The following is a 26,403-nucleotide window of genomic DNA, read 5'->3' as shown; positions in this document are numbered from 1 at the left end:
TGATGCCACACTCAATTAAATGTTTCCGTTAAGCCAAGGGCAATCATTCTCACCCCACCTTGTAATCACACCTTCCAAACTTTTGCATCCTGCTAATTGCCTACTCTAACCCTCTCAAGGGACATATCTAAGGAAGGATGTGTTGGTCTTGGAAAGGGTCCAGAGGAAGTTCACAAGAATGATCCCTAGAATGAAGAGCTTGTCGTATGAGGGACAGTTGAGGACTCTGGGTCTGTACTCATTGGAGTTTAGAAGGATGAGGGGGTATCTTATTGAAACTTACAGGGTACTGCGAGGCCTGGATAGCATGAATGTGGAGAGGATGTTTTCACTAGTAGGAAAAACTAGAAGCAGAGAGCACAACCTCAGGTGAAGGGAAGATCCTTTGAAACAGAGATGAGGAGGAATTTCTTTAGCCAGAGAGTGGGGAATCTGTGGAACTCTTTGCCGCAGAAGGCTGTGGAGGGCCAGGTCATTGAGTGTCTTTAAGACAGAGATAGATAGGTTCTTGATTAATAAGGGGATCAGGGGTTGTGGGCAAAAGGCAGGAGAATGGGGATGAAAAATAAATCAGCCATGATTGAATGGCAGAGCAGATTGATGGGCCGAATGGCCTAATTCTGCTCCAGTGTCTTATGGTCTTATTCCTTCAGACTGCTGCTAATCAGGCAAGCAGGCCAGAATTTAGCACTGTGTGATCTTCCTGTGAGGGTGTGAAAGGTAGTGACAGCTCATACACAAATTGTTAATGAACCCTGAGGCCCAGTTTCAATTGGATTTCCTGGTAAAGTGTGCGCAGCCTTTACAAATTTCTACCCAGATCATCATTGGGCATACTTTTATCTGGGATATTCACTGTCCTTGATCCAAGAATATAGCAAAATTCCACCAATGTAGAAAAGATAATGTAATTCCAATAGCTACAGTTCAATAGTAAATAACATACAGAAAATTATACTTCAGAGATTGCTAAATATATTTTAGAATTCATTGCAATTAATTTGATTAGAACTTGGAATGAATTGTATGAATCAAGTTTTATTGCATTAAAAAAAGGAATTATAAGAAATTACATTATGAGATATTATGGTGACAATCTTGGAGATGCAAAAAATACAAACATTAACTGGTGAATTTTCATTCAGGTTTACCCTGTGTGATGTTGGTGCAAGAAACATGCCAAACCTGGACAATAGTCAGTAAACTGGATAAACATCAACAACTTGTATCATTAATGTAAGAATGATTTTAAAAAAACTTGACATTGAACAAAAGGAGATGAGGAGGGTTGGTTGGTCAAAGAGGAAAGTGTTAAGGTGAGTCTTAAAAGCAGGAAAAGGAAATAGAGAGGTTTAGGAAGGGAAAGGTTTGAAGAAATGTAAATTAAGATAACAAAAGATATCAGATTCACCAGGATGAAAGAATGAACTAACAATTATTATTGAACAAGCAGAGAACATAAACATTGCCAACACAAATATCGTTAAATAAAGTGGATAGATTATCTTTTGGAAAAGATTGTTTCAAGATTGTAGAATCAAGATAAAATGTTGAGCCAGTTTTTCCATTCTGGGAACTCCGAGGTTCCATGACCTGGGAGGGTGGAGTTTGGCCTCAAATCCGTTGTGTTTTTATTGCCTGACCAAACATTCTCTCGGTTGCGGGAACAGGCTGATAATGTCCTTCCCGTTTATGATGGCTGTCTTATGATTCCATACAAGCGAGGAAAATATAACATAATTTCTTCCATTACAATATACTCTGAGCAACATTAGGATTAGACACATCCTAACGGAGTGTAGCCTTGATCAGAAAACACAGATATTTAAATGTTAAAAGGCCTCAGTTTTTCTCCGGCAGGCAGTTACCCTCAATGAATTCCCAAACAGAAATACAGCCTCTCAAAAAAGAGGCCACGTTTCACTTCCAATGTCTTACAGCAACATGATTATATTGTCCTTCACTCTCGCAACCACTTTCCTGAGGTGGGCTCTCCAATTGTGTTGTTAATGGTTCAGTTCACACTCTGTCTGGGTTTCTATCTGATGCAGAATGAAAATTTACAAAGCATCTTTAGCAACTATTTTATTAGCTTTGTGGAGTTTTTTACTAAGCACTCTAAGGTCAGTTCATCAATAGCAGTGCAGTGCTCAAGTACGTTTATTTGGACAGGACCTTACATCTAACCTAAAGATAAAGGAAAATGCAGAAATGTTTAATTATCTTTATTAATGGAAGTGAGTGATTCAGGATCATTGCATATTTCTTGAAGCTACACAAGATTTGGGCGATTTTTGTGTTTGTGTGTTGATGATGGTGGCTCTCGAGAATTGAGTTACTCCACACACCCAACCCTCATCACTAATAATACTCGATCTTCCCTAGCGAGGCATGGCACAAAATCCCATCAACATTACCTTGATAAATATCTCACCCGAAGCTTCATCAGACTGTACAACCACCAGTTCCACACTGCATGTAACCCATGGGGCTGTCCAAATTCAAGTATGGGGACTTTTCTGAGCTGAGTTGAAAATTGGCTCCAGCAATGATTAAGAGGCAATTGTTGTCACTCACAATCCCCTCACTGTGAAACCAGTTTTGTTTGATTATTAGAACAAAGATGAATTCGTGCTGTGTTAAATCAGGACAAAGAGAATCTTCTGGAATTAATGTTCATTTTAGTCACTCCTATGTGTTTGAGAGGTGTGGAAAGGCTGAACACAGCCTTCAGGGGAATATCCAGGAGTAAGTCTGACTCCTCTTCACATTCCTCCAGTCCGTATGTCACATCATCCAACATCTCCTTGTGCTGATGGCAGATCTGCTCCACCTTTAACCTGTGGATCTCTCTCCGCAGGCAAATGAGCTTCCGGGCCAGCTGGTGATCTAATGACTGCATCTCCCTCTGAAAGAATAAAGTAACCCAATCAATAATTACCAAAAAAAATGCATCATCCTTTCAGAGACAAAGTCAAACTGCTTCAATAAATTTATTTAGAACATAGAAAAACTACAGCACAAACAGGCCCTTTGGCCCACAAGTTGCACCGAGCATGTCCCTACCTACTAGGCTTACCTATAACCCTCTATCTTACTCAGTCATTTTCCTTTACCTTTCAGTTAGATGTAAGGTCATGTCCTAATAAACGTACTTGAGCACTGCACAGCCATTGATGAACTGACTTGAGTGTGCTTAGTAAAAAACTCCTCATTGCTGTTTTCTCTTGTACTTTATGTCTCTTTTTAACATAAAAGGTCTCTTTAAAAAAACAGTTTTCTCAACTTTCCCAACTTACAACCCAATTTAAAAATGTTGTGATTGGGTAGAATCAGAGAAATCATTTCTATTAGATGTGTGGGTTAGTCTTTAGTTTAAAAGATGTTTAGTTCAGAAATATCTTTAACTTAGAAGATGTTTCCATGAACAGTTGAAGAGGGATGGCATGGTGGCACAGTGGTTAGCACTGCTGCCTCACTGCACCAGGGGTTCGATTCCTGGCTTGGATCAGTGCCTGTGTGGAGTCAGCACGTTCTCCCTGTGTCTGCGTGGGTTCATAAGAACATAAGAACGTAAGAAATAGGAGCAGGAGTAGGCCAACTAGCCCTTCGAGCCTGCCCCGCCATTCAATAAGATCATGGCTGATCTGTCTTGGCTCAGTTCCACATTCCCGCCCTCTCCGCATAACCCTTAATCCCCTCTCTTATCAAAAACCCATCAACTCGCGTCTTAAAAATATTTAGCGAGGCAGCCTCCACCACTTCAACGGGCAGAGAATTCCAGAGATTCACCACCCTTTGAGTGAAGAAGTTCCTCCTCAACTCCGTTCTAAACCGCACCCCCCTTTATCTTGAGGCTGTGCCCCCTAGTCCTACTATCCTTTCTGAGCGGGAAGAGTCTCTCCACCTCTATCCTATCCATCCCATTCATCATCTTATATGTCTCAATGAGATCTCCCCTCATTCTTCTAAACTCTAACGAGTACAAGCCTAATTTATTCAGCCTCTCCTCATAGCTCAACCCCCTCAACTCCGGCATCAGCCTAGTAAACCTCCTCTGCACTCCCTCCAAGGCCAAAATATCCTTGCGTAAGTACGGCGCCCAAAACTACACACAGTACTCCAGCTGCGGCCTCACCAGTGCCCTATACAGCTGCAGCAAGACCTCCCTACTTTTATATTCAATCCCCCTCGCTATGAAGGCCAGCATCCCATTCGCCTTCCTGACCACCTGCTGCACCTGCAAGCTGGGTTTTTGCGACTCATGCACAAGGACCCCGAGGTCCCTCTGCACCGTCGCCTGCTGCAGTTTTTCTCCACGTAAGTAATAATCCTTCCTACCATTATTCCTACCAAAGTGGACCACCTCGCACTTGCCAACATTAAATTCCATTTGCCATTTCCTGGCCCATTCGCCCAGCCTATCTAGATCCTTCTGCAGACTCTCACCACCCTCCGCACAATTTGCCTTTCCACCAATTTTGGTGTCATCAGCAAATTTCGACACCCTACACTCGGTTCCCTCCTCCAGATCATCTATATAAATGGTAAATAGCTGAGGCCCCAGCACCGACCCCTGGGGCACTCCACTAGTCACCATCCGCCAATCCGAATAGCACCCATTGACCCCCACTCTCTGCCTCCTATTTGACAACCAGTCCTCTATCCACGCTAACACCCTACCCCCAACTCCATGCCCCCTTACCTTCTGCAATAACCTCTTGTGAGGTACCTTGTCAAACGCCTTCTGAAAATCCAGAAAGACCACATCCACCGGCTCTCCTCTATCCACCACCCTAGACACATCCTCATAGAACTCCAGTAAATTTGTCAGACACGACTTCCCTTTAACGAAACCGTGCTGCGTCTGCTCTATCAAGCAATTCCCCTCAAGATGCCTCGCTATTTCCTCCTTGATGACGGATTCTAACATTTTACCTACAACAGACGTTAAACTAACCGGCCTATAATTCCCCGCCTTTTGCCTGGCACCCTTCTTAAACAACGGCGTAACATTAGCCGTTTTCCAATCTTCCGGCACTTCCCCGGAATCCAGCGACGTCTGGAAAATAACCACCAAGGCATCCACTATCACCTCCGCCATTTCTTTCAGGACCCTCGGATGCATTCCATCCGGTCTTGGGGACTTGTCCACAATCAGCCCCCTCCAGTCTGTCGTTCCCTCTGGGTGTTGCAGTTTCCTCCCACAGTCTGAAAGATGTGCTGGTTAGGGTGCATTGGCCATGCTAAGTTCTCCCTCAGTGTACCCGAACAGGAGCCGGAGTGTGGCAACTAGGGGATTTTCATAATAACTTCATTGCAGTGTTAATGAAAGCCTACTTGTGACAACAGTAAACTAAAAAAAATTGTCAGTATCATAACTTTAGCCAAAGCAAGGTAAAATTTGATTTAATCTTTTGGAAATCAAAAGTACTCATCACCTAACATTCTGTTCGGACCATTAGATTTCAAACTTGGAAGACTGGTTCCGTTTCACCTGTGCTGTCTCTCTGAAAGTTTTGACCATTTAATCAGATCCTCCTCCCAAATCCTTTAACATGTTGATGTTTTTAATATTAATCCACTTTCCTTCTGTTAGAGTTTCTACAACCAGCAGCATTGGTAACCAACATCTAAACAAATTTGCATAAATAAAAACTCTTCCAGAACAGCAAAAAACGTCAGTGAGGATTAATATGATGCATTTAACATCAGGAAATGTCCCAAATGTTCTTATGTGTCATAAGAACATGACAAATAAGAGCAGGTGTAGGCCATTCAGTCCCTTGATTCTGCTCCATTAACAATGGGATCACAGCTCATCTGATCTTGGCTTCAACTCCACTTTCCTGCCTTTTTCTGATAACCCATGACTCACCTATCGTTCAGAAATCTGGCTATCTCAGCCTTGAAGATAATCACAGGAGCATAATTAAACAACCATGGGCAAAATAAGAGAGATTAAGATAGGATTGCCAAAGCTGCTTGAAAGGATAGGTTTAAAAGAGCATCTTAAGAGGGGCAGGAGAGGAGGAGGAGGCCCAGTGATGGGGTAAAGAAAGTTGGGGTGCACAAGAGGCTGGAAATCGGAGGAGCACAGATATTTCAGCATTATCAGGTGAGGGTAGGGAGGAGTCAGGTTGTAAAACAAACTCTCGCACTGTTCTTTTAGTGATAATCTTGACTTTCGGCTTTTCAGGTGCCAATATCACAGACCGGTGAAGCTATGTTTCTATATTTATGTTATTATAATTTTAAACACCTCAATCAGATTATCTCTTGAATTCTGTTCCAGATAAAAGACTGCCAGTTTCTCTTGTGTTCCCTGTGACTAAGATTTCTCATCCAAGATTTATCCAAGCACATTTCTTCTATACCCTCCAATACCATGACACCTTTCTGAAGGTAGAATGCACAAAACAGGACACAATACAATATCTGCATTGTATTTATGCAATTTAGCATTGCTGTTTTACTCTTGTACTTTATGTCTCTTTTTAACATAAAAGGTCTCTTTAAAAAAAAGTTTTCTGAACTTCCCCAACTTTCAACCCAATTTAAAAATGTTGCGATTAGGTAGATACAGAGAACTTATTTCTCTGTATTAGCTGCCAAAGATTTGTGAGTTAGGTTGATTGGCTGTGCTGAAATTGCACCTTAGTGTCCTGGGATGCGTAGGTTAGAGGGATTAATGTGTAAATATGTAGGGAAAGGGGAGGGGGAGGGGTGTAGGGGTAGGGCCTGGGTGGGATTGTGGTCGGTGTCAACTCGATAAACCAGATGGCCTCTTTCTGCACTGTAGGGTTTCTGTGATCTCCTGTGATTACTGAGGAATTAGGAACAAAGAGATATTCATGTCAGGTCATCCAGAAGTGAAATCAGGAAGCACTTCTTCATACAAAGGTAATAGAAATTGGGAAGGCTATGGAATGCTAGGATAATTGGACTTTTCAAGGTATGACTTCGGTTACATAAATATGTTGAAGAATATGGAACAAAGGCTGGGAAAATGAGTTGAGGGGAAGAATGGCCTTTTCCCTTTCCTAATGTGTGTGTATAAATCTCTGAGTCACTCTGCCATTCTACTCATTTTAAAATGTTACCATTTGGAGTTTATTTTGAAGACTGGAGGATAGCAAATGTTGTCCCCTTGTTCAAGAAGGGGAGTACAGACCATCCTGGGAATTATAGACTAGTGAGCCTTACTTCTGTTGTGGGCAAAGTTTTGGAAAGAATTATAAGGGATAGGATTTATAATCATCTAGAGAGAAATAAATTGATTAGGGATAGTCAACACGGTTTTGTGAAGGGTAGGTCGTGCCTCACAAACCTTATCGAGTTTTTTGAAAAGGTGACCAAAGAGGTGGATAAGGGTAAGGTAGTTGACGTGGTGTATATGGATTTTAGCAAAGGGTTTGATAAGGTTCCCCATGGTAGGCTACTGCAGAAAATGCAGATGCATGGGATTGAGGGTGATTTAGCAGTTTGGATCAGGAATTGGCTAGCTGATAGAAGACAGAGGGTGGTGGTTGATGGGTGTACCTCAGGGATCTGTTTTGGAGCCACTGCTGTTTGTCATTTTTATAAATGACCTAGATGAGGGTGTAGAAGGATGGGTTAATAAATTTGCTGACGACATCAAAGTCAGAGGAGTTGTAGACAGTGAGGATGGATGTTACAGTTTGCAGAGGGACATAGATAAGCTGCAGAGCTGGGCCAAGAGGTGGCAGATGGAGTTTAATTAGGAAAAGTGTGAGGTGATTCACTTTGGTAAGAGTAACAGGAGTACAGAATATAGGGCTAATGGAAGGACTCGTAGTAGTGTCGACGAGCAGAGAGATCTCAGTGTACATGTGTATAGATCCCTGAAAGTTGGCACCCAGGTTGATAAGGTTGTTAAGAAGGCGTACGGTGTGTTAGCTTTTATTGGTAGAGGGATTGAATGTCGGAGCCATGAGATCGTGTTGCAAATGTACAAAACTCTGGTGTGGCCGCACTTGGAGTACTGCGTACAGTTCTGGTCGCCGCATTATAAGAAAGATGTGGAGGCATTGGAAAGGGTGCAGAGGAGGTTTACCAGGACGTTGCCTGGTATGGTGGGAAGGTCTTCTGAGGAAAGGCAGAGGGACTTGAGGTTATTTTCATTAGAGAGAAGAAGGTTACGAGGTGACCTAATTGAGGCATACAAGATGATCAGAGGATTGGATAGGGTGGACAGTGAGAGCCTTTTTCCTCGGATGGTGATGGCTAGCACGAGGGGACATAGCTTTAAATTGAGGTGTGGTAGTTATAGGACGGGTGTCAGAGGCAGGTTCTTTACTCAGAGGGTAGTAAGGGTGTGGAATGCCCTGCCTGCAGCTGTTGTGGAATCGCCAACTTTAAGGGCGTTCCAATGGTCAGTGGATAGGCATATGGGTAACATTGGAATAGTTTAGGTTAGAGGGTCATTAGATTGGTTCCACTGGTCGGCGCAACATCGAGGGGCGAAGGGTCTGTACTGTGCTGTAATGTTCTATGTTCTATTTCCTCTTCATGTTGTTCTTCTGAAAATATATCAGCTTAAATGTTTCTGCAATAAACTTTATCTATGAACTCCCATCTGCCATACAATGTCCTCCACAATCCATGATTAGTTCTCTGCGCAGTTAACCCCTTATTTCTGCACTATCTTTAAGTTTTGATATTGTAACCCATCCCTCACCCCCAATATTCATGTCTATCTAGATGATTTTTATGTATTGAGAAGATCAATGATCTGAACAATGATCCCTCAGTCTTGTTTATAAACTGCAGCCCAGGAGACATCTTTCCACCATTCTGTTAGCCATCGCTCAATTGTTAGCTTCCTTGCCTTTGAGCCAGAGGTTGTGGGTTCATGTTCCATTCCAGCACTCAAGGACAAAACACTCTACTGCTGTGCTGAGGGAGTGTTGGAGGTGTTGTTTTTCACATGAGACATGAAACTGAGGCCCAGCCTGTCCCATCAGGTGGAGTAAGAAAGTTATTTTTGGTGTCTTGGAGCCAATATATTTATCCTTTAAGCAAGATCACTGAAATAGGTTATTTGGTCATGAACATGTTATTTTCCATGACACTTTTTGAATGTGGCTGCTGTCTTTCTGACATTACAAAGTATCACAACACCAGGTTAAAGTTGAACAGGTTTATTTGGTAGCAAATGCCACTAGCTTTTGGAGCACTGCTCCTTCATCAGATGAATGGGGAGTTCTGATCACAAAAAGGGCATATAAAGGCACACACTCAGTTTACAGAATACTGATTAGCTGTAAAGACTCACATTCTAATCAAGTCTTAAAGGTGCAGATAATGTGAGTGGAGATAGCATTAAGCACAGGTTAAAGAGATGTATATTGTCTCCAGACAGGACAGTAAGGGAGATTTTGCAAGCCCAGGCAAGTCATGGGGGTTTCAAATAGTGTGACATGAACCCCAGATCCCAGTTGAGGCCACCCTCATGTGTGCAGAACTTGGCTATCAGTCTCTGCTCAGTGACTTTACACTATCGTGTGTCGTGAAGGCCACCTTGGAGAATGCTTACCCGAAGATCAGAGGCCGAATGCCTGTGACCACTTAAATATTCGCCAACAGGAAGGGAACAGTCTTGCCTGGTGATTGTCGAGCGATGGTCATTCATTTGTTGTCGTAGTGTCTGCATGGTCTCCCCAATGTACCATGCTTCGGGACATCCTTTCCTGCAGCGTATCAGGTAGACAACATTGGCTGAATTGCAAGACTATGTACCGTGTACCTGGTGGATGGTGTTCTCGTGTGATGATGGTATCCATGTCGATGATCCGGCATGTCTTGCAGAGGTTACTGTGGCAGGGTTGTGTGGTGTCGTGGTCACTGTTCTCCTGAAGGCTGGGTAGTTTGCTGAGGACAGTGGTCTGTTTGAGGTCATGCGGTTGTTTGAAGGTGAGAAGGCGGGGGGTGGGGGGGGTGGCGTGGCCTTGGTGAGATGTTCGTTTTCATCAATGACATGTTGAAGATTTTGGAGAAGATGTCGTAGCTTCTCCACTCCGGGGAAGTACTGGACGACGAAGGGTACTCTGTCCACCGTGTCCTGTGTTTGTCTTCTGAGGAGGTCGGTGCGGTTTTTTGCTGTGGAACGTCAGAACTGTCGATCGATGAGTCAAGCGCCATATTCTTTTCTTATGAGGGCATCTTTCAGTGTCTGGAGGTGTCTGACACGATCCTCCTTATCTGAGCAGATCCTGTGTATACGGAGGGCTTGTCCATAGGGGATGGCTTCTTTAACGTGTTTAGGGTGGAAGCTGGAGAAGTGGAGCATTGTGAGGTTATCCATGGCCTTGCGGTGCAGTGAGGTGCTGAGGTGACCGTCCTTAATGGAGATGCGTGTGTCCAAGAATGCAACTGATTCCAGAGAGTAGTCCATGGTGAGTCTGGTGGTAGGATGGAACTTATTGATGTCATCATATAGTTGTTTCAGTGATTGTTCACCATGAGTCTAAAGGAAGAAAATGTCATCGATGTATCTTGTGTACAGCATTGGTTGACAGTCCTGTGCAACGAAGAAGTCTTGTTCAAACCTGTGCATGAAAATGTTGGCATATTGGAAGTGTGAATTTGGTCCCCATGGCTGTTCTGTGTGTCTGGATGAAGAACTGGTTGTTGAAGGTGAAGACATTGTGGTCCAGAATGAAGTGGATGAGTTATAAAATTGCATCTGGAAACTGGCAGTTGTCGGCGTTGAGAACTGAGGCAGTTGCAGCAATGCCATCGCCGTGGGGGATGCTGGTGTAGAGCACCAAGACATCCATTGTGCCGAGGAGTGTTCCTGGTTCAACTGCTCCATGTTTGCTGAGTTTCTGTAGAAAGTGCATAGTGTTGTGACAAAAGCTGGGGGTTCTTTGTACAATGGGTTTCAGGATGCCCTTGACATAGCCGGAGAGGCTCTCGCACAGGGTCTCGTTGCCCGATATGATGGGACGGCCGGGTGTGTTTGCCTTGTGTATCTTTGGGAGGCAGTAGAGATCTCCAACTCAGGGTGTACGTGGTATGAGAGCGTGGAGGGTGCTCTGAAGGTCCAGTTCAAAGGTCTTGATTGGAGTGTTGAGTTGGCGGGTGCGTTCTTTGGTTGGATCTGCGGGTAACTGTCTGTAGTGTTCCTCGTTGTTCAGTTGATCTGGACATTCAGAGCACCCTCCGTGAACAGAGTACCCTTCAGCATCCAGTACTTCCCTAGAGCGGAGAAGCTACGACATCTTCTCCGGAGTCTTCAACACGTCATTGATGAAGATGAACATTTCACCAGGGCCATCCCCACACTCCCATTTCTTGCCTTCAAACAACCACACAACCTCAAACAATTGTCCACAGCAAATTACCCAGCCTTCAGGAGAACAGTGACCACAACACCACACAATCCTGCCACAGCAACCTCTGTAAGACATGCCAGATCATTGATACGGACGCCATCACCTAACGTGAGGACACTATCCACCAGTTACACGGCACATACTCTTGCAACTTGGCCAACATTGTCTACCTGATACGCTGCAAGAAAGGATGTCCCGAGACATGGCACATTGGGGAGACCATGCAGATGCTACGACAACAGATGAATGAACACTACTCAACAATCACCAGAAAAGACTGTTCTCTTCCTGTTGGCGAACACTTCAGTGGTCATGGGCATTCGGCCTCTGATCTTCAGGTAAATGTTCACCAAGGCGGCCTTCACAGCACACGCCAACACAGGGTTGCTGAGCAGAGACTGATAGCCAAGTTCCACACACATGAGGACAGCCTCAACTGGGATCTTGGGTTCATGTCACACTAATTATTAGCCCCACGACTTGTCTGGGCTTGCAACATCTCACTTACTGTCCTGGAGACAATACACATCTCTTTAATCTATGCTTAATGCTATCTCCACTCATACTGTCTGCATCTTTAAGACTTGATTAGCTGTAAAGACTTGCATTATAATCAGTATTCTGTCAACTGAGTGTGTGCCTTTATATGGCCTGTTTGTGATCAGAATTCCCCACTCACCTGATGAACGAGCAGTGTTCTGAAAGCTAGTGGTGTTTGCTACCAAATAAACCTGTTGGACTTTAACCTGGTGTTGAGAGACTTCTCACTGTGTTTACCCCAGTCCAACGCCGGCATCTCCACATCGTTTCTGACATTACAACAATGACTGCACTATAAAAGTTCAGATATTTACTGAAAGGTGCTATAGGAATTTCATTTAGCCAACTTTCTGCTGACACGTTTCCTCTGATGGGTTTTTCATTGATAATCCTGCGAAATGAACAAAGAAAATTCAGCAATATTTTGTTGAAGATGATAATTTATGTTCAGAAATGCAGCAACAGGCGATAGAGAAACTGAATTTCAGGCCTCCTCCCCTCTCGCCTGGGTAAGAGGGTCTGCCAGAGAATCAACGCAGACTCGATGGACTAAATAACCTCCTTCTGCACTATAGGAATTCTAATTCTGCATTCAAACCAAAACAGGGTTTAGTTGTGACCACTCTGTTTCCCCAAGTCCATATTTACACTGATCCAAGGATTCACAACCCTTTGAGTGAAGAAAGCTCTAACCTCGGTCCAAAGTATCCAGTCTGGAGATGATGGCCTGCATTTTCGTCCTTAAGGCAGGCCACAGGAGTGAAGAAAATTCCTGGCTGGGCTCATCAGCCTTGGGAGAGAGTGCTCACAAAGGTGGGGGTTGGGGCAGTGGGGGGGAGGGGGGGGTTGGTGCATGAGGATTTGGACTGTAGCTGAGCCAGCCAACCCAGGAAAGAGCTCAGAGGCAGCCCCAAGAGCTAAAGGGTGCTGAGGCCAGCAGTGTAAGAGTTCCACCTGCTGCTGTTAGGCTTCATCCAGTTAAAACTGGACCCTTTCGTCCTCACCCCTCACTCCCCAACATATTCCATCCACACTACCTCAATACTGCATCCACTTTGGTCTCACTTGCATCCACATCAAGCTATGGCACTTCCATGCCCATTTACACAGCCGGTGAGTCAAAATCCTGGGATCCCCTCCCTTACAGCATTGGGGTCAACCCACAGCAATGGACTGCAGCCATTCAAAAAGGCCACTCACCCCCACCTTCTCAAGGGCAACTAGGGGCCGAGGGATGGGCAATAAATGCTGGCCAGCCAGCGATGCCCATGTCCCACAAATGAATAAAAAAAATTCCTACTTTTCCTAGTAGCAACTGTAATCACTTTGTGTAATGTATGTCAAAAAGCAGTATAAGGGCAGTGGGATGGAGAGGAGCCAAATGGATAGTGAAAAATAGTAAGATAGAAACTGAGAATTGTGTTTTGAGGTGTGTGTGGAGGGAGATTGCTAACGTGGTGAAGTTGGAAGAACAGCCGACTGATCAGGACAGGAAGCAGCTTGAACTGAGAGGATTGGAAAGGGAAACGAGTGCAGGCTTGAGCTGGCTGGAGAATGATGGCAACATCAAGCTGAGCAAAGGAAGAATATTGCCAGTTCTCTTCCTGTTATATATTCCAATACCCAGCCTGGTGTAAAATACACATTGTATGCCCAATACCCTAGCCTGGTATAGAGTACCCATTGTACACCCAATACTCAAACTCACTTTGCCTTTTGTTAAGGACTTTGGAGTTTCAGGGGCCGGCGGCTACACTGTTTACACAGCACGGGAGTTGATTTGTAGCTCAGTGCTCTCTATATTGGAAGAGATTTGGTGACAATCCTTTTACGCACTGAGATGCCAAATTGTTTGATTGCAACCAATCAGAATTGGATAAGGTGTCTGTCCAACATTAGTCTGACACAGTTTTAGTGACAATGGCAATCCAGACTTCACTCGACCCCAATTCCTCCCAATCTGAAGAAGCAGTTCCTAAAACCCCGTTCCCCTGATAACTACCCCCTGTCTCTGCAGATTTTCATTTCCCTGTTAAAGGAGCTGTGAAGCGGGCTCACTTTCCGATGCTGCAGGGTGAGAATTGGAGAGATCAAACTGGAATCAGGAGCAGCCGAAAGGAATAATAAAAAGTAAAGAATGCTGTTTGGGTGAAAGCGGTTGACAAGTGTCCGGGAATGACTCACAACGGGTCCGTGTGGACAAAAACCCAACTGTCCAGCGACAAAATAACTCGGCTCAAACGCAGCTGACACTCGGGGGGTCCTTTATCAAACATTTGTTTGAATGTGTTGTTTCTGAAAGTTGCTGCCTGTGGCTCTCAGACACTGGCAGCCCCAGGGAGTGGGGAAAGGTTTGTGGCAGTGTGTGTGTGTATGTGGGACTGGCAGTGGGATCAGACAGACTGAGAGAGAGGGCAGCATTGTGAATCAGGATAAAAAACACGACCAGACTCAGCAAATCAGCATGATTTGTCTCGGTGGGAATGATTATTCATTTCCGACTGGTGTTGGGACATGCACAGGAGCTGGAAACAAAGAGTAAAATAACTGGGAAGGTTTAGTTAAAGTTAAATGGAAACTCTCCAACACCATCAAATAAAGACCCGTCCACATTAATACAGCATGAGCAAGTTTATATAAAAGAATGTTCTGAAGATATTTGGCCAAGATAGAATGAGAAGTTATTGCATTACTTACTAATTCTTTTCTGAGCCAGTCCAAAGCTTCCCCGATGTTTGCGAAGCCGCAGATATTAGTGAGAGAGATGTCACTGTGCCCCGGTGACAGTTTGCTGTTTCTCTCACTCTCTGTTCCAGACTCAGGTTCTCCCGTTTTCCAGGGCTGGCTTTCCAGCTTCTCCTTCCATTCGGCGAACGATGGTCTCCGGGTCTGGAGGTTTAATTTTGCTGTCAGGGCTTTCACCCGGCCCAGATGGTCATCCGGCTCCAGGTCAGAGCAGTCGCTGCCCGCAGTTTGGGGACTGAGAGAGAGAGACATCAGTGACTGGGAGGAGAGCGGCCCGAGTGATGCTACACTGGGAGCGGCGCTGGGTTTTATATCTGCTCCCGGTTACTTTTTAACAGGATGGACCAGTCACCTTAAAGGGACCACCCAGAGTCCTGGCTGAGCTCTAACCTGCACCGAAAGCACTCAGGTCCTTTCACCTTGCAATTCCCACATTAACCCCATCACATTCCCAATCTTCCAGCCCAATCTCGACCCGCGCTTTTTAATATCCCATTTGTATTTTCACCAAACTTTCAAATCATTAATTCACTGTCTGTTACACATTCCCCGCCCCCTGAGAGACGTCGCTGTACTTTTAGAGAAATATTGAATATTTTATTCTGACGCAGGATCATCTAGACTTGAAACGTGAGTTCTATTCTCTCTCCCCACAGATACTGTCAGACCTGCTGAGATTTTCCAGCATTTTCTGTTTTTGTTTTAAATTCCAGCATCCACAGTATTTTGCTTTCATATTATTGAATATTTTAGCTTAATTTGTGTAATTTTCTTCTTCAATGAATTTGTAATGAAATAGTGCAGGAAAAATATCTACACTTCCTGCTGCCTCAGCAAAGCAGCCAGTATAATTAAGGACCACAGCACCCTGAACATTCTCTCTTCAATCTTCTACAGTCGGGAAAAAATCACCTGCCAACTGACTCAAGAACAGCTTGTTCCCTGCTGTGGTCAGACTGTTGAATGGACTTATCTTGCACTAAGCTGATCTTTCTCTACACTCTAGCTATGACTGTAACACTACATTCTATACTCATTTGTTTCCTTCTCTTTGAACAGTGTGCCTTGTCTGTATAGTGTGCAAGAAACAATCCTGTATACTAATATATGTAACAATAATAAATCAAATCAAGTCAAAAAGTTCAAAACCTGCTTCAAATGTGTTATTTCATTAAATAAGGCCTTTGACAAGATCCTGCATGGGAGGTTAGCTAGGAAAGTTCAGTTGCTAGGTATACATGGAGAGGTAGTAAATTGGATTAGACACTGGCTCAATGGAAGAAGCCAGAGAGTGGTAGTGGAGGATTGCTTCTCTGAGTGGAGGCCTGTGACTAGTGGTGTGCTGCAGGGACCGGTGTTGGGTCCATTGTTGTTTGTCATCTATATCGAGGATCTGGATGATAATGTGGTAAATTGGATCAGCAAATTTGTTGATGATACAAAGATTGGAGGTGTAGCGGACAGTGAGGAAGGTTTTCAGAGCTTGCAAAGGGATTTGGACCAACTAGAAAAATGGGCTGAAAAATGGCAGATGGAGTTTAATGTGCTTTGGAAGGACAAACCAAGGTAGAACATACAAGGTAAATGGTAGGACACTGGAGAATGCAGTAGGTCAGAGGGATGTGGGAATAGATATATTGTTCCCTAAAAGTGGTGTCACAGGTAGATAGGGTCGTAAAAAGTGCTTTTAGTACATTGATCTTTATAAATCAAGGTATTGAGTATAAGAGTTGGAATGTTATGGTGAGGTTGTATAAGACATTGAGGCTGAATTTAGAGTATTGTGTGCAGTTTTGGTCACTTAATTACAGGAAGGATATTAATAAGGTTGAAAGAGTGCAGAGAAGGTTTACAAGGATGTTGCCGGACTTGAGAAACTGAGTTAAGAGAAAGGTTGAATAGGTTAGGTCTTTATTCCCTGGAGTGTAGAAGAATGAGGGGAGATTTGACAGAGGTGTATAAAATTATGATGGGTATAGATAGATGCAAGCAGGCTTTTCCCACTGAGGCTAGGGGAGAATAAAACTAGAGGACATGGGTTAAGGGTGAAGGGGGAAAAGTTTAAAGGGAATATTAGTGGGGGAGCTTCACACAGAGAGAGGTGGGAATGTGGAATGAGCTGCCACATGAAGTGGTAAATGCGGGGTCACTTTTAACATTTAAGAAAATCTTGGACAGGTACATGGATGAGAGGGGTGTGGGGGGATATGGTCCAGGTGCAGGTCAGTGGGACTAGGCAGAAAAATGGTTCAGCACAGACAAGAAGGGCCAAAAGACCCATTTCTGAGCTGTAATGTTCAATGGTTCTATGGTTTTATTAATTATCCAGTTGATGTTTCATCTGATTTCACTTCCTTGTCTCACCTTTCCTCACCCTACCTAACCCAATCACCACACAGAGCTTCCTTTACAGGATGTGGGTCTAAGGCCAGCATTTGTTACCATTGTTAATTGCCCTCCAGAAGGTGCTGCTGAATCAGCTCTTGAACCCGCTGCAACCCATGTGGTGTAAGTACACCCACAGTGCTGTTAGGGAAGGAATTCCAGGATTTTGACCCTGCCACAGTGAAGGAACGATGATATATTTCCAAGTCAAGATGGTGTGTGACGAGGGGGGAGCCTCCAGGTGGTGGTGTTCCCAGTATCTGCTGCCCTTGTCCTGGATGTTAGAGGTCGCAGGTTTGGAAGATGGAGTTGAAGGAGCTTTGGCAAATTGCTACAGTGCATTTTAAAGATGGTAAACGATGCTGCCACTGTGCACTGGAGGTGGAGAGAGTGAATGGTTAAGGTGGCAGATGGGATGCCAATCAGGCAAGCTGCTTTGTCTCGGATGGTGCCGAGCTCTGTGTGTGTTGCTGAAGATGAAGATGTGCAAAGAGAAAATAAATGAAAATTGTCTCCAGGTGAACTGCTCAGGAATTGAGATCTGGGTTTATTGGAATGCAGTTTAATACTTTCATAAAATTCTGCTGGATGCATCCGGCACAAGAAGCACACACCAGACAGTGCATTTATCCATTGGGCCATTAGAGGAGCATGAGACCACAAGAAATAGGAGCAAAAATAGGCCATTCAGCCCATCAAGCCTGCTCCACCATTCAACAGGACTGAGGCTGATCAGACTATGGCCTTAACTCCACTCTTTAGCCCACCAATAGCAGATAGAATGATTTTGCTCAGAGAACATTAGCTTTCCTGAAGCTGCTGGAAGATTGCAAGCCTTGTCTGATTACAAACAATAGCTTTAGATGCAGATTTAACACAAGACTAAAGAGAACTCTGTTTCCACTTCACTCACTATCAACGTTACAGCTAATTCTGTCAAAGGGTAAGCTCACCAATGCTTCTACTTTCTCAGAGACTAAGGAAATTTGGCACGTCAGCTATGACTCTCACCAACTTTTACAGACGCACCATCGAAAGCATTCTTTCTGGTTGTATCACAGCTTAGTATGGCTCCTGCTCTGCCCAAGACCACAAGGAATTACAAAAGGTTGTGAATGTAACCCAATCCATCATGTAAATCAGCCTCCCATCCATTGACTCTGTCTACACTTCCCGCTGCCTCGGAAAAGTAGCCAGCATAATTAAGGAGCCCCACACCCTGGACATTCTCTCTTCCACCTTCTTCCGTCAGGAAAAAGATACAAAAGTCTGAGGTCACGTACCGACTGGCTCAAGATCAGCTTCTTCCCTGCTGCTGTCAGACTTTTGGATGGACCTACCTTGTATTAAGCTGATCTTTCTCTAAACCCTAGCTATGACTGTAACATTACATTTTGCACTCTCTTGTTTCCTTCTCTATGAAAGGTATGTTTTGTCTGTATAGCACGCAAGAACCAATATTTTTCTTTGTATGCTAATACATGTGACAATAATAAATCAAATCAAATCAAAAGGGTAAGTCAAGATTAAAATTAATTAAGGTGAGCCAGTGAGCAAAGGTGATCTTAGCCAAGGTAATTCTTGGGACATAAACATCGGACGCTGGATTGACGGGGAGAGAAAAACCTTATGAAGGCTCCTGATTCAGCCTGCTAACATTTTCTCACTTCACGTGACAATGTCGATGGGCGGAGAATTCCCTGGAATGTCTGCTTGTGACTCGAGAACCTTCTATTTCCATGACAACTCTCCTTTGATCCTGGGATTATATAAATGTTAGTGATTCTCTGAAGCACTCATATTCACAATGTCTCCTTAAAATGATGGCAGAATATTGAAATAATGGAATCCTGCAAAATATGTTCCTTTCCATCAGAATTTATATCAGCATTAAGATCTTTATGATAATGATAATTACACAATATTTGCAATTACATATTATTAGAAATCTCCCGTTACAATAAGATACTTTCAGCAGATGACAGGTAGTAAACAAGTTTAAATCTTAAACAGATGCTCAGTCAAAGAGTCGGTGTAGACTTGATGGGCCAAATGGCCTCTTCTGTACTGTTAGGGTTTTATCCCTGACTCCACAAAAAAGATACTACACAGGAGCATTCCAACATGAAGGGAAATGCTCTATTTCATCAGCTGAGCAAAGGTAAACGATGCTGGAGTCTAAAGAATTCATAAGAAAAGTGTCCTTTAAATCAGGGCTCAACAGCAATAACAATAACTTGCATTTATATAGAGCCTTTACCCCAAGGTGCTTCAAATATAAAATGGCGTGGTGGCACAATGGCTAGTAGACCTCCAGGGACCCAGGTTCAATTCTGGCCTCAGATCACTGTCCATGTGGAGTTTGCACATTCTCCTCATCTCTACATGGGTTTCCTCCGGGTGCTCTGGTTTCCTCCCACAGGCCAAAGATGTGGAGATTAAGTGGATTGGCCAAGTTAAATTGCCCCTTAGTGTCACAAGATATGGAGATTATGCAAATTAGCCATGGTAAACGTGTGGAGGCATGGAGATAGGGCAGGGGTGAGGGCCTAGGTAAGATACTCTGTCAGAGAGTCAAAACAGACTTGATGGGCTGAATGGCCTCTGTTGGACTGTTGGGATTCTATGAACATTATAAAAATAAAAATGGATTCGAGCTGCAGAAGGCTATGCTTAGGTCATCTGGCCAAAGGTTTGCACAAAGAGATTGGTTTTAAATACTGCCAGCAAGGAGGGAAATAAGGCAGAAAGACAGTGTGATGTAGAGAGGGAATTCCAGAGCTCAGAGCCTTGACAACTGGAGGTGCGGTCGCCAATGGGAGAGCAATTAAAATTAGGAATGCACAAGAGCCAGAACTGGAAGAGCGCAGATACCTTGGAGGTGTGGGGCTGGAGAAAATTACAGAGATAGGAAGGTGTGAGACCATGGAGGAATTTGAAAGACGGATTAGAATATTATAATCCAGACACTGTTTTACTGGAGCCAGTGTAACTCAGCGAATGCAGGAGTGATAGAGGAACAGAACCTCCTGCGAGTTAAGACACGCTGAGTAAAGGTTTGGATGATCACAAGGTGAGAGAAGGTAGAATGTGGGTGACCAACAATGAATGTGTTGAAGTAGTCAAGTCTAGACATAAGAAAGGCATGAATTGGGTGGCACGGTAGCACAGTGGTTAGCACTGCTGCTTCACAGCTCTAGTGACCTGGGTTCAATTCCTGACTTGGGTCACTGTCTGTGTGGAGTTTGCACATTCTTCTCATGTCTGCGTGGGTTTCCTCCGGGTGCTCCAGTTTCCTCCCACAGTCCAAAGCTGTGCGGGTTAGGTTGATTGGCCATGCTAAAATTGCCCTTAGTGCCCTGAGATACACTGGTTAGAGGGATTAGTGGGTACATACGTAGGGATATGGGGGTAGGGTCTGGTTGGGATTGTGGTCGGTGCAGACTCGAATGGCCTCTTTCTGTGCTGTAGGGTTTCTATGATTTCTAATGAGGGTTTCAATGTGGTACACACCATGGTTTTCATAAAACTCATCAAAACCAGGTCAGTCTTTTAAAAGGAAGAAAGACAACCACTCCCAATCCACAGACGCTGACCACACACACTGACCAGAACATGGACACTAACCACAAACAATGACAATGGACAGAGACTAAACCGTATTTTCTCTACCACACTGTCAGAGCCCGAAGTACTATCTCACACCCTGCAACATTGCAATAACATGCACAAACATTTAAAAACAGCAAAGTACCATGGAAACACACTGACATCACAGGATTTAGATGTCACCCGAACAAAGTTAAAATAAAAATGATATTTGATCTACATTTACACTATTCTTCTTCAAGTACCATGTTTTACAATGCCACCTATCATAGCTCTCCAACTTTCACGGTTCTCAAAAACTGCCAACATTCTGATGTTGTTCTCAAATCTTTTATCAGTTCTACTTCTTAAACTGTCAGTGTATTTCCTCCTTTGGTTCCCTCTAGCTCTAATGACCTCAGCTTTCCCAATCACCACCAGATATTTTAGTTTCTCTCTCCTAAGTACATGCACAAACAAGTGTCTACTGTTGATCATCTACAAAAAATCTACTTTTCTCAAGATTTATTGTGTGTTTTCCAACTGATCCCCATCATAAGTTTCAGAAACTATGGACTAAATTCTCTGACCGTGTCCGTGGCTGGGATTCTCCAGTCCCGCTGCTGTGAATGGAGATTTGGCAGAGCGCCAAATTCTCCGTTCTTGCTGGCAGTGGGGTGTGGATGGCTGGAGAATTCTGGCCTATATCTCTGTTGCCTTTAGCTTACTTTCCATTTATTTGCTCAAACTCCAACTTTTGCATCCATTTAGGAATATTGTCCAGATGTACCAATTTAATCATCACATTCTGCTTTATGTCGAGATGTTCTTATTTCTAAAGAGGTCTGACACTTTTACAAATATTACACTATAATTTTATCAAATTGATGGCAAGTGTTGCTGCTGTTAATGCCTTCTATTATCTATAAATAATGGAAACAGGGTGGGCCATTCCCCTGTAACATGCACTGAAATAAAGCAAACATCACTGTTGAAATCACAAGGTCTGCTGAGTATAATGAGCAGTCGCTCAATATCTGGAAGGAAATCCACTGCTGCAAAAACAAAGATCTTTTTGAAACAGAACAAATCAAAGCCTGTGAACTGTACATTTCATGTCTAAAGCACTTAAGTGTATTAATATTTGAGATCTTTGGACACTAGCTGTGGTATGTACAGCATTTTGCTCTATCGCAGAACGTTAATTTTTCTTGGCAGTTTTATATGTCTCCACAATGCCATAAATCACAAGCAAAATACTGTAGATGCTGGAAAGCTGAAATAAAGATAGAAAATGCCAGAAATATTTAGCATGTCAAGCAGCATCTTTCAGATCAACAACCTCTTCAGGATCTGATGAAAGGTCATTGACCTGGAATGTTTATTATGTTGCTTTCTTCACAGATACTGTCTGACCTGCTGATTATTTCATAAGAACATCAGACTAGGAGTTGGAATAGGCCATTCAGCCCCTCAAGCCTACTCTGCCATTGAATACGATCATGGCTGATCTTGTCTTGGCCTCCACTTTCCTGCCTGTTCTCCATAGCCCTTCAAGCCCATTACTAAATAAAAATCTATCTCTTCCTTAAATTTACTCAAGTCCTGGCATCCACCACACTCCAGGGTAGCGAATTCCACAGACTCACAACCCTTTGAGGGAAGTCATTTCTCCATATCTCTGTTTTAAATCTGCTACCCTTATCGTAAAACTATGGTCTCTTGCTCTCGATTGCTTCACAAGGAGAAACATCCTCTCCACATTTAACATCTTATATATCTCAATTATATCTCCCTCATTCTTAAAAATTCCAGAGAGTATAGGCCATAAGACAAACCCCTCATCTCTGGAATCAATCTGGTGAACCTCTTGTGAATTGCCTCCAATGCCACTACATCCGTCCTCAAATTAGGGAACCAAAACTGTACGCTGTGCTCCAGGTGCGGCCTCACCAATGCCTTGTATAGTTGCAGCAGCACTTGTGTAATGACTCAGGAAGCCTGGCTGGAAAGGAACATATAGTAGTCCCTGCCTGGGACTACAATTCACCAGACCCAGTCCTGGCCCTTCCTTATAAGAGGTTCAGTTGTGCAGGCCACTGCCTGTTACTCAACATGCCCCACAGGGAGATCAATAAATGATTCCCATGGACCTCGTAAGGGTTATCACAACTTCATTATGTTTATCCTTTATTCCTTTAATTATAAATGCCAAACTTCCATTTACTTTTCTTATCACCTGCTGTGGCTGCATACTAGTTTTCTGGGACTCATGCACAAGGGCACCCAGATCCCTCTGCACCGGAGCACCCCAAAGTCACTCTCCATTTAGATAATAAGTTTCCTTTCCATTTTTCCAATGAAAATGGATAACTTCATTCTTATCCACGTTAAACTCCATCTGCCACATTTTGGCTCATTTATCTAATCTATCCATATCCAATCATAAATTTCTTATTTCTTCATTGTAACTTATCATCCCACCTATTTTAGTGTCATCTGCAAATTTGGCTACATTACCTCCTGTCTCTGTGTCCAAGTCATTCACTCAGATTGTAAACAGCTGAGGCCCAAGAACTGAATCCTGTGGCACGCCACTAGTTATATTTCACCAATCAGAAAAAAACCTATTTATCCCAACTCTCTGCCTTCTGTCAGTTAGCCATTCATCTATCCAAGCTAATAAATTCCCCCTAACCCCATGTTATTAACCTTCAGTGTGGCACCTTATCAAAACCTTTCTTGAAGTCCAGCTATGCTACATCTACAGGATCCCCTTTGTCTACTTGGCTTGTTACATCTTCAAAGAACTCTAGTAAATTAGTCAAATGTAATTTACCTTTTATAAAACCATGCTGACTCTGATGGATTGTGTTTTGACTTTTAAAATGTCCCAGTATGACTTCTTTAATAGTGGATTTTAACAATTTACCAACAACAGATGTTTCCTACATTTTGCCTCCCTCCCTTCTTGAATAATGGCATTACATTTGCATTTTTCCAATCCACTGGAACCTTTCCCACATCCTGGGAATTTTGGAATATTAAAACAAATGGATCCACTATGTGCACGGCCACTTCCTTTAATACCCTAAGGTGTAGTCCATCATGCCCTGGGGACTTGTTGCCCTCGATCCCAATAGTTTGTTGAATATGACTTTCCTATTCATGATGATTGTTTGATGATTTCCAGTATTTTCAATTTCTATCTAATAAATCATTCCTCGGTTGAGAAGCTAGACAATGTCCAGAAGTCCACATCCCGTCCACCGGTGCTGCCAACTCCACCCTAAAGGAATTGGCACACTAGCTGAGATCAACTCATTCAATTTGCTTGTGATTATAGAGGGCTGCTCTTGGATGTTGCTTCAAGAGTTGCCTGGTGCTTCACGTCGTTAGTTCACGTTTAAACTGGACCAATTGACAGGCAACATGACAGCTCAGTGACTATCACTGTTTGCTGTGCAGTTACAGGGACCCGGGTCGGATTTCCGACTTGGGTCGGTGTCTGTGGGAGTTTGCACATTCTCCCCGTGCTTGCATGGGTTTTCTCCGGGTGCTCCGGTTTCCTCCCACACCCCAAAAACGTGCTTTTAGGCTGATAGGTGTTAATAAATAGTCCCTGAATTGGATCTCCCTTAATCTGGCACACATACAATTCTCTAAATTTGCACCCCTTTATTGTGGAGCCCACGAAATGTAGACAAAAGTCATAGGTAGAAGAAGGATTGGAATCAGGCAATCACTGAGTGTTAAAATGGGTGGCACGGGCTTGTAGGGCCAAAAGGCCTGTTTCCTGTGCTGTGTTGTTCTTTGTTCTTTATTATTGAACCTATTCCTAAACTCCTCCACCTGATGCCTCTAGTGGATATTATTGGAGTTATAGACATTATAGAACTATAGGCGGCATGGTAGCACAGTGGTTAGCACTGCTGCTTCATAGCTCCAGGGACCTAGGTTCAATTCCCAGCTTGGGTAACTGTCTATGTGGAGCTTGCATATTCTCCCCGTGTCTGCGTGGGTTTCCTCCAGGTGCTCTGGTTTCTTCCCACAGTCCAAAAATGTGTGGGTTAGGTTGATTGGCCATGCTAAAATTGCCCCTTAGTGTCCTGAGTTGTGTAGGTTAGAGGGATTAGTGAGTAACTATGTAAGGATATGGGGGTAGGGCCTGGGTGGGATTATGGTCAGTGCAGACTCAATGGGCCAAATGGCCTCTTTCTGCACTGTAGGGATTCTATGATGATCTATCTGCCCATAACATATTACTTTAGCAATACATTCCTCCACCATCAAATGTTTAAGTGATTTAATGGGGCCATTAAGGAACCACAAATCATTTGTTATTTCAAAATATTGTGTGATTCATCTCCAAGAATAGGGTACAGTAGTATCGTGGTTATGTTACAGAGTTAGCATCCATTACTGGACTGATAAACTCCAGATATTGTTGAAAGGCCACCATAGCAGCTGAAGTGTTTCAATCCAGTTATTTGAATAAATTTTGAAATAAAAAAAATAGTCTCAGTAATGTGATCATGAAATTACTGGATTGTCATAACAATCCATTTCCCTTAGGGCATGGAGCTAGTAATGATTGTTGTAAAAACTCATCTTGTTCGCTAATGTCCCTTAGGGAAAGAATCCACCATCCTTACCTGGTTTGGCCTACATGTGCCTCCAGAGACACAGCAATGTGATAACTCCTAACTGAACTCTGAAATTCAGCAAGTCATTTAGTTGTACCTTAAGAGCAATAGGAATGAGCAATAAATACTGATTTACCAATGACACTCATATCCAGTGAATAATCTAGTTATATTTTAATTCTAATACAGAAATGCTATTGGGGACATCAAAGTATTGCATCAGATTCTGAATAAATTTGAAAAATGTAATTTTTGCTATTTAAATTTAATGGATAAAATGTCTGAGTGACCTCCTTGAACAGTGAACATTCTAATAGACTCCGATATAACATAGAACATAGAACATAGAACACTACAGCACAAACAGGCCCTTCGGCCCACGAGTTGCGCCAATCACATCAACACCTACCAATCTATAGACCTATCTATAACCCCCAATTCCATAAAACCCCATATACTCATCCAGAAGTCTTTTAAAAGACCCCAGCGAGTTTGCCTCCACCACCACTGACGGCAGCCGATTCCATTCACTCACCACCCTCTGAGTGAAAAACTTACCCCTAACATCACTTCTGTACTTTCCTCCCCGCACCTTAAATCTGTGTCCTCTCGTAGCGACCATTTCAACCCGGGGAAATAGCCTCTGAGAATCCACCCTATCTATTCCTCTCAACATGTTATAAACTTCTATCAGGTCGCCTCTCAACCTTCGTCTCTCCAGGGAAAAGAGACCCAGCTCCCTCAACCTAACTTCATAAGGCATGCCTCCCAGTCCAGGCAACATCCTTGTAAATCTCCTCTGTACCCTTTCAATAGCTTCTACGTCTTTCCCATAGTGAGGCGACCAGAACTGCGCACAGTACTCCAACTGAGGCCTGACAAGGGTCTTATAACATTTTAATAATCATATGAAGTGCTGGTCTAAGAAGATTATTTATGGCCAGAATTCTCCAGCTGCTCACGCCTCACCAACACTGCCAGCAAGAATAGAGAATTTGGCACTCAACCAAATCTCCATTCACTGCAGCAGGACTGGAGAATACCAGCTGCAGGACTGGAGAATCCCAGCTGCAGGAGAGGTCAGAGAATCCGACCCAATATCATTGTACAGAAGGAGGCCATTCAACCCATTGAGAGTC

At 43.5% G+C, this 26,403-nt stretch overlaps 1 protein-coding gene across 1 annotated transcript; it reads right to left on the bottom strand.

The window, feature by feature from the left end:
* Positions 1-1,018: 1,018 nt before the first annotated feature.
* On the bottom strand, positions 1,019-15,114 carry fam167b (family with sequence similarity 167 member B). The gene is made up of 2 exons (XM_080211590.1): positions 14,598-15,114; positions 1,019-2,908 (listed from the first exon to the last, which is right to left on the bottom strand). The coding sequence occupies exons 1-2, from the start codon at positions 14,895-14,897 to the stop codon at positions 2,645-2,647; spliced, it is 564 nt and encodes a 187-aa protein (XP_080067716.1). The 5' UTR covers positions 14,898-15,114; the 3' UTR covers positions 1,019-2,644.
* Positions 15,115-26,403: the final 11,289 nt, after the last annotated feature.

Source organism: Carcharhinus amblyrhynchos, chromosome 24, assembly GCF_965287045.1.
Source record: "Carcharhinus amblyrhynchos chromosome 24, sCarAmb.v2.hapA, whole genome shotgun sequence".
Lineage (NCBI taxonomy): Eukaryota > Metazoa > Chordata > Chondrichthyes > Carcharhiniformes > Carcharhinidae > Carcharhinus > Carcharhinus amblyrhynchos.
This window is presented reverse-complemented; position numbering and strand designations above follow the sequence as displayed.

Excerpts from the sequence above, each read along its gene's own strand:
- fam167b (XM_080211590.1), bottom strand. The coding sequence starts at position 14,897 with ATGTCTCTCTCTCTCAGTCCCCAAACTGCGGGCAGCGACTGCTCTGAC. Across the intron at positions 2,909-14,597 it reads ACTGGCTCAGAAAAGAATTA|AGGGAGATGCAGTCATTAGA; the intron begins GTAAGTAATGCA and ends TTATTCTTTCAG.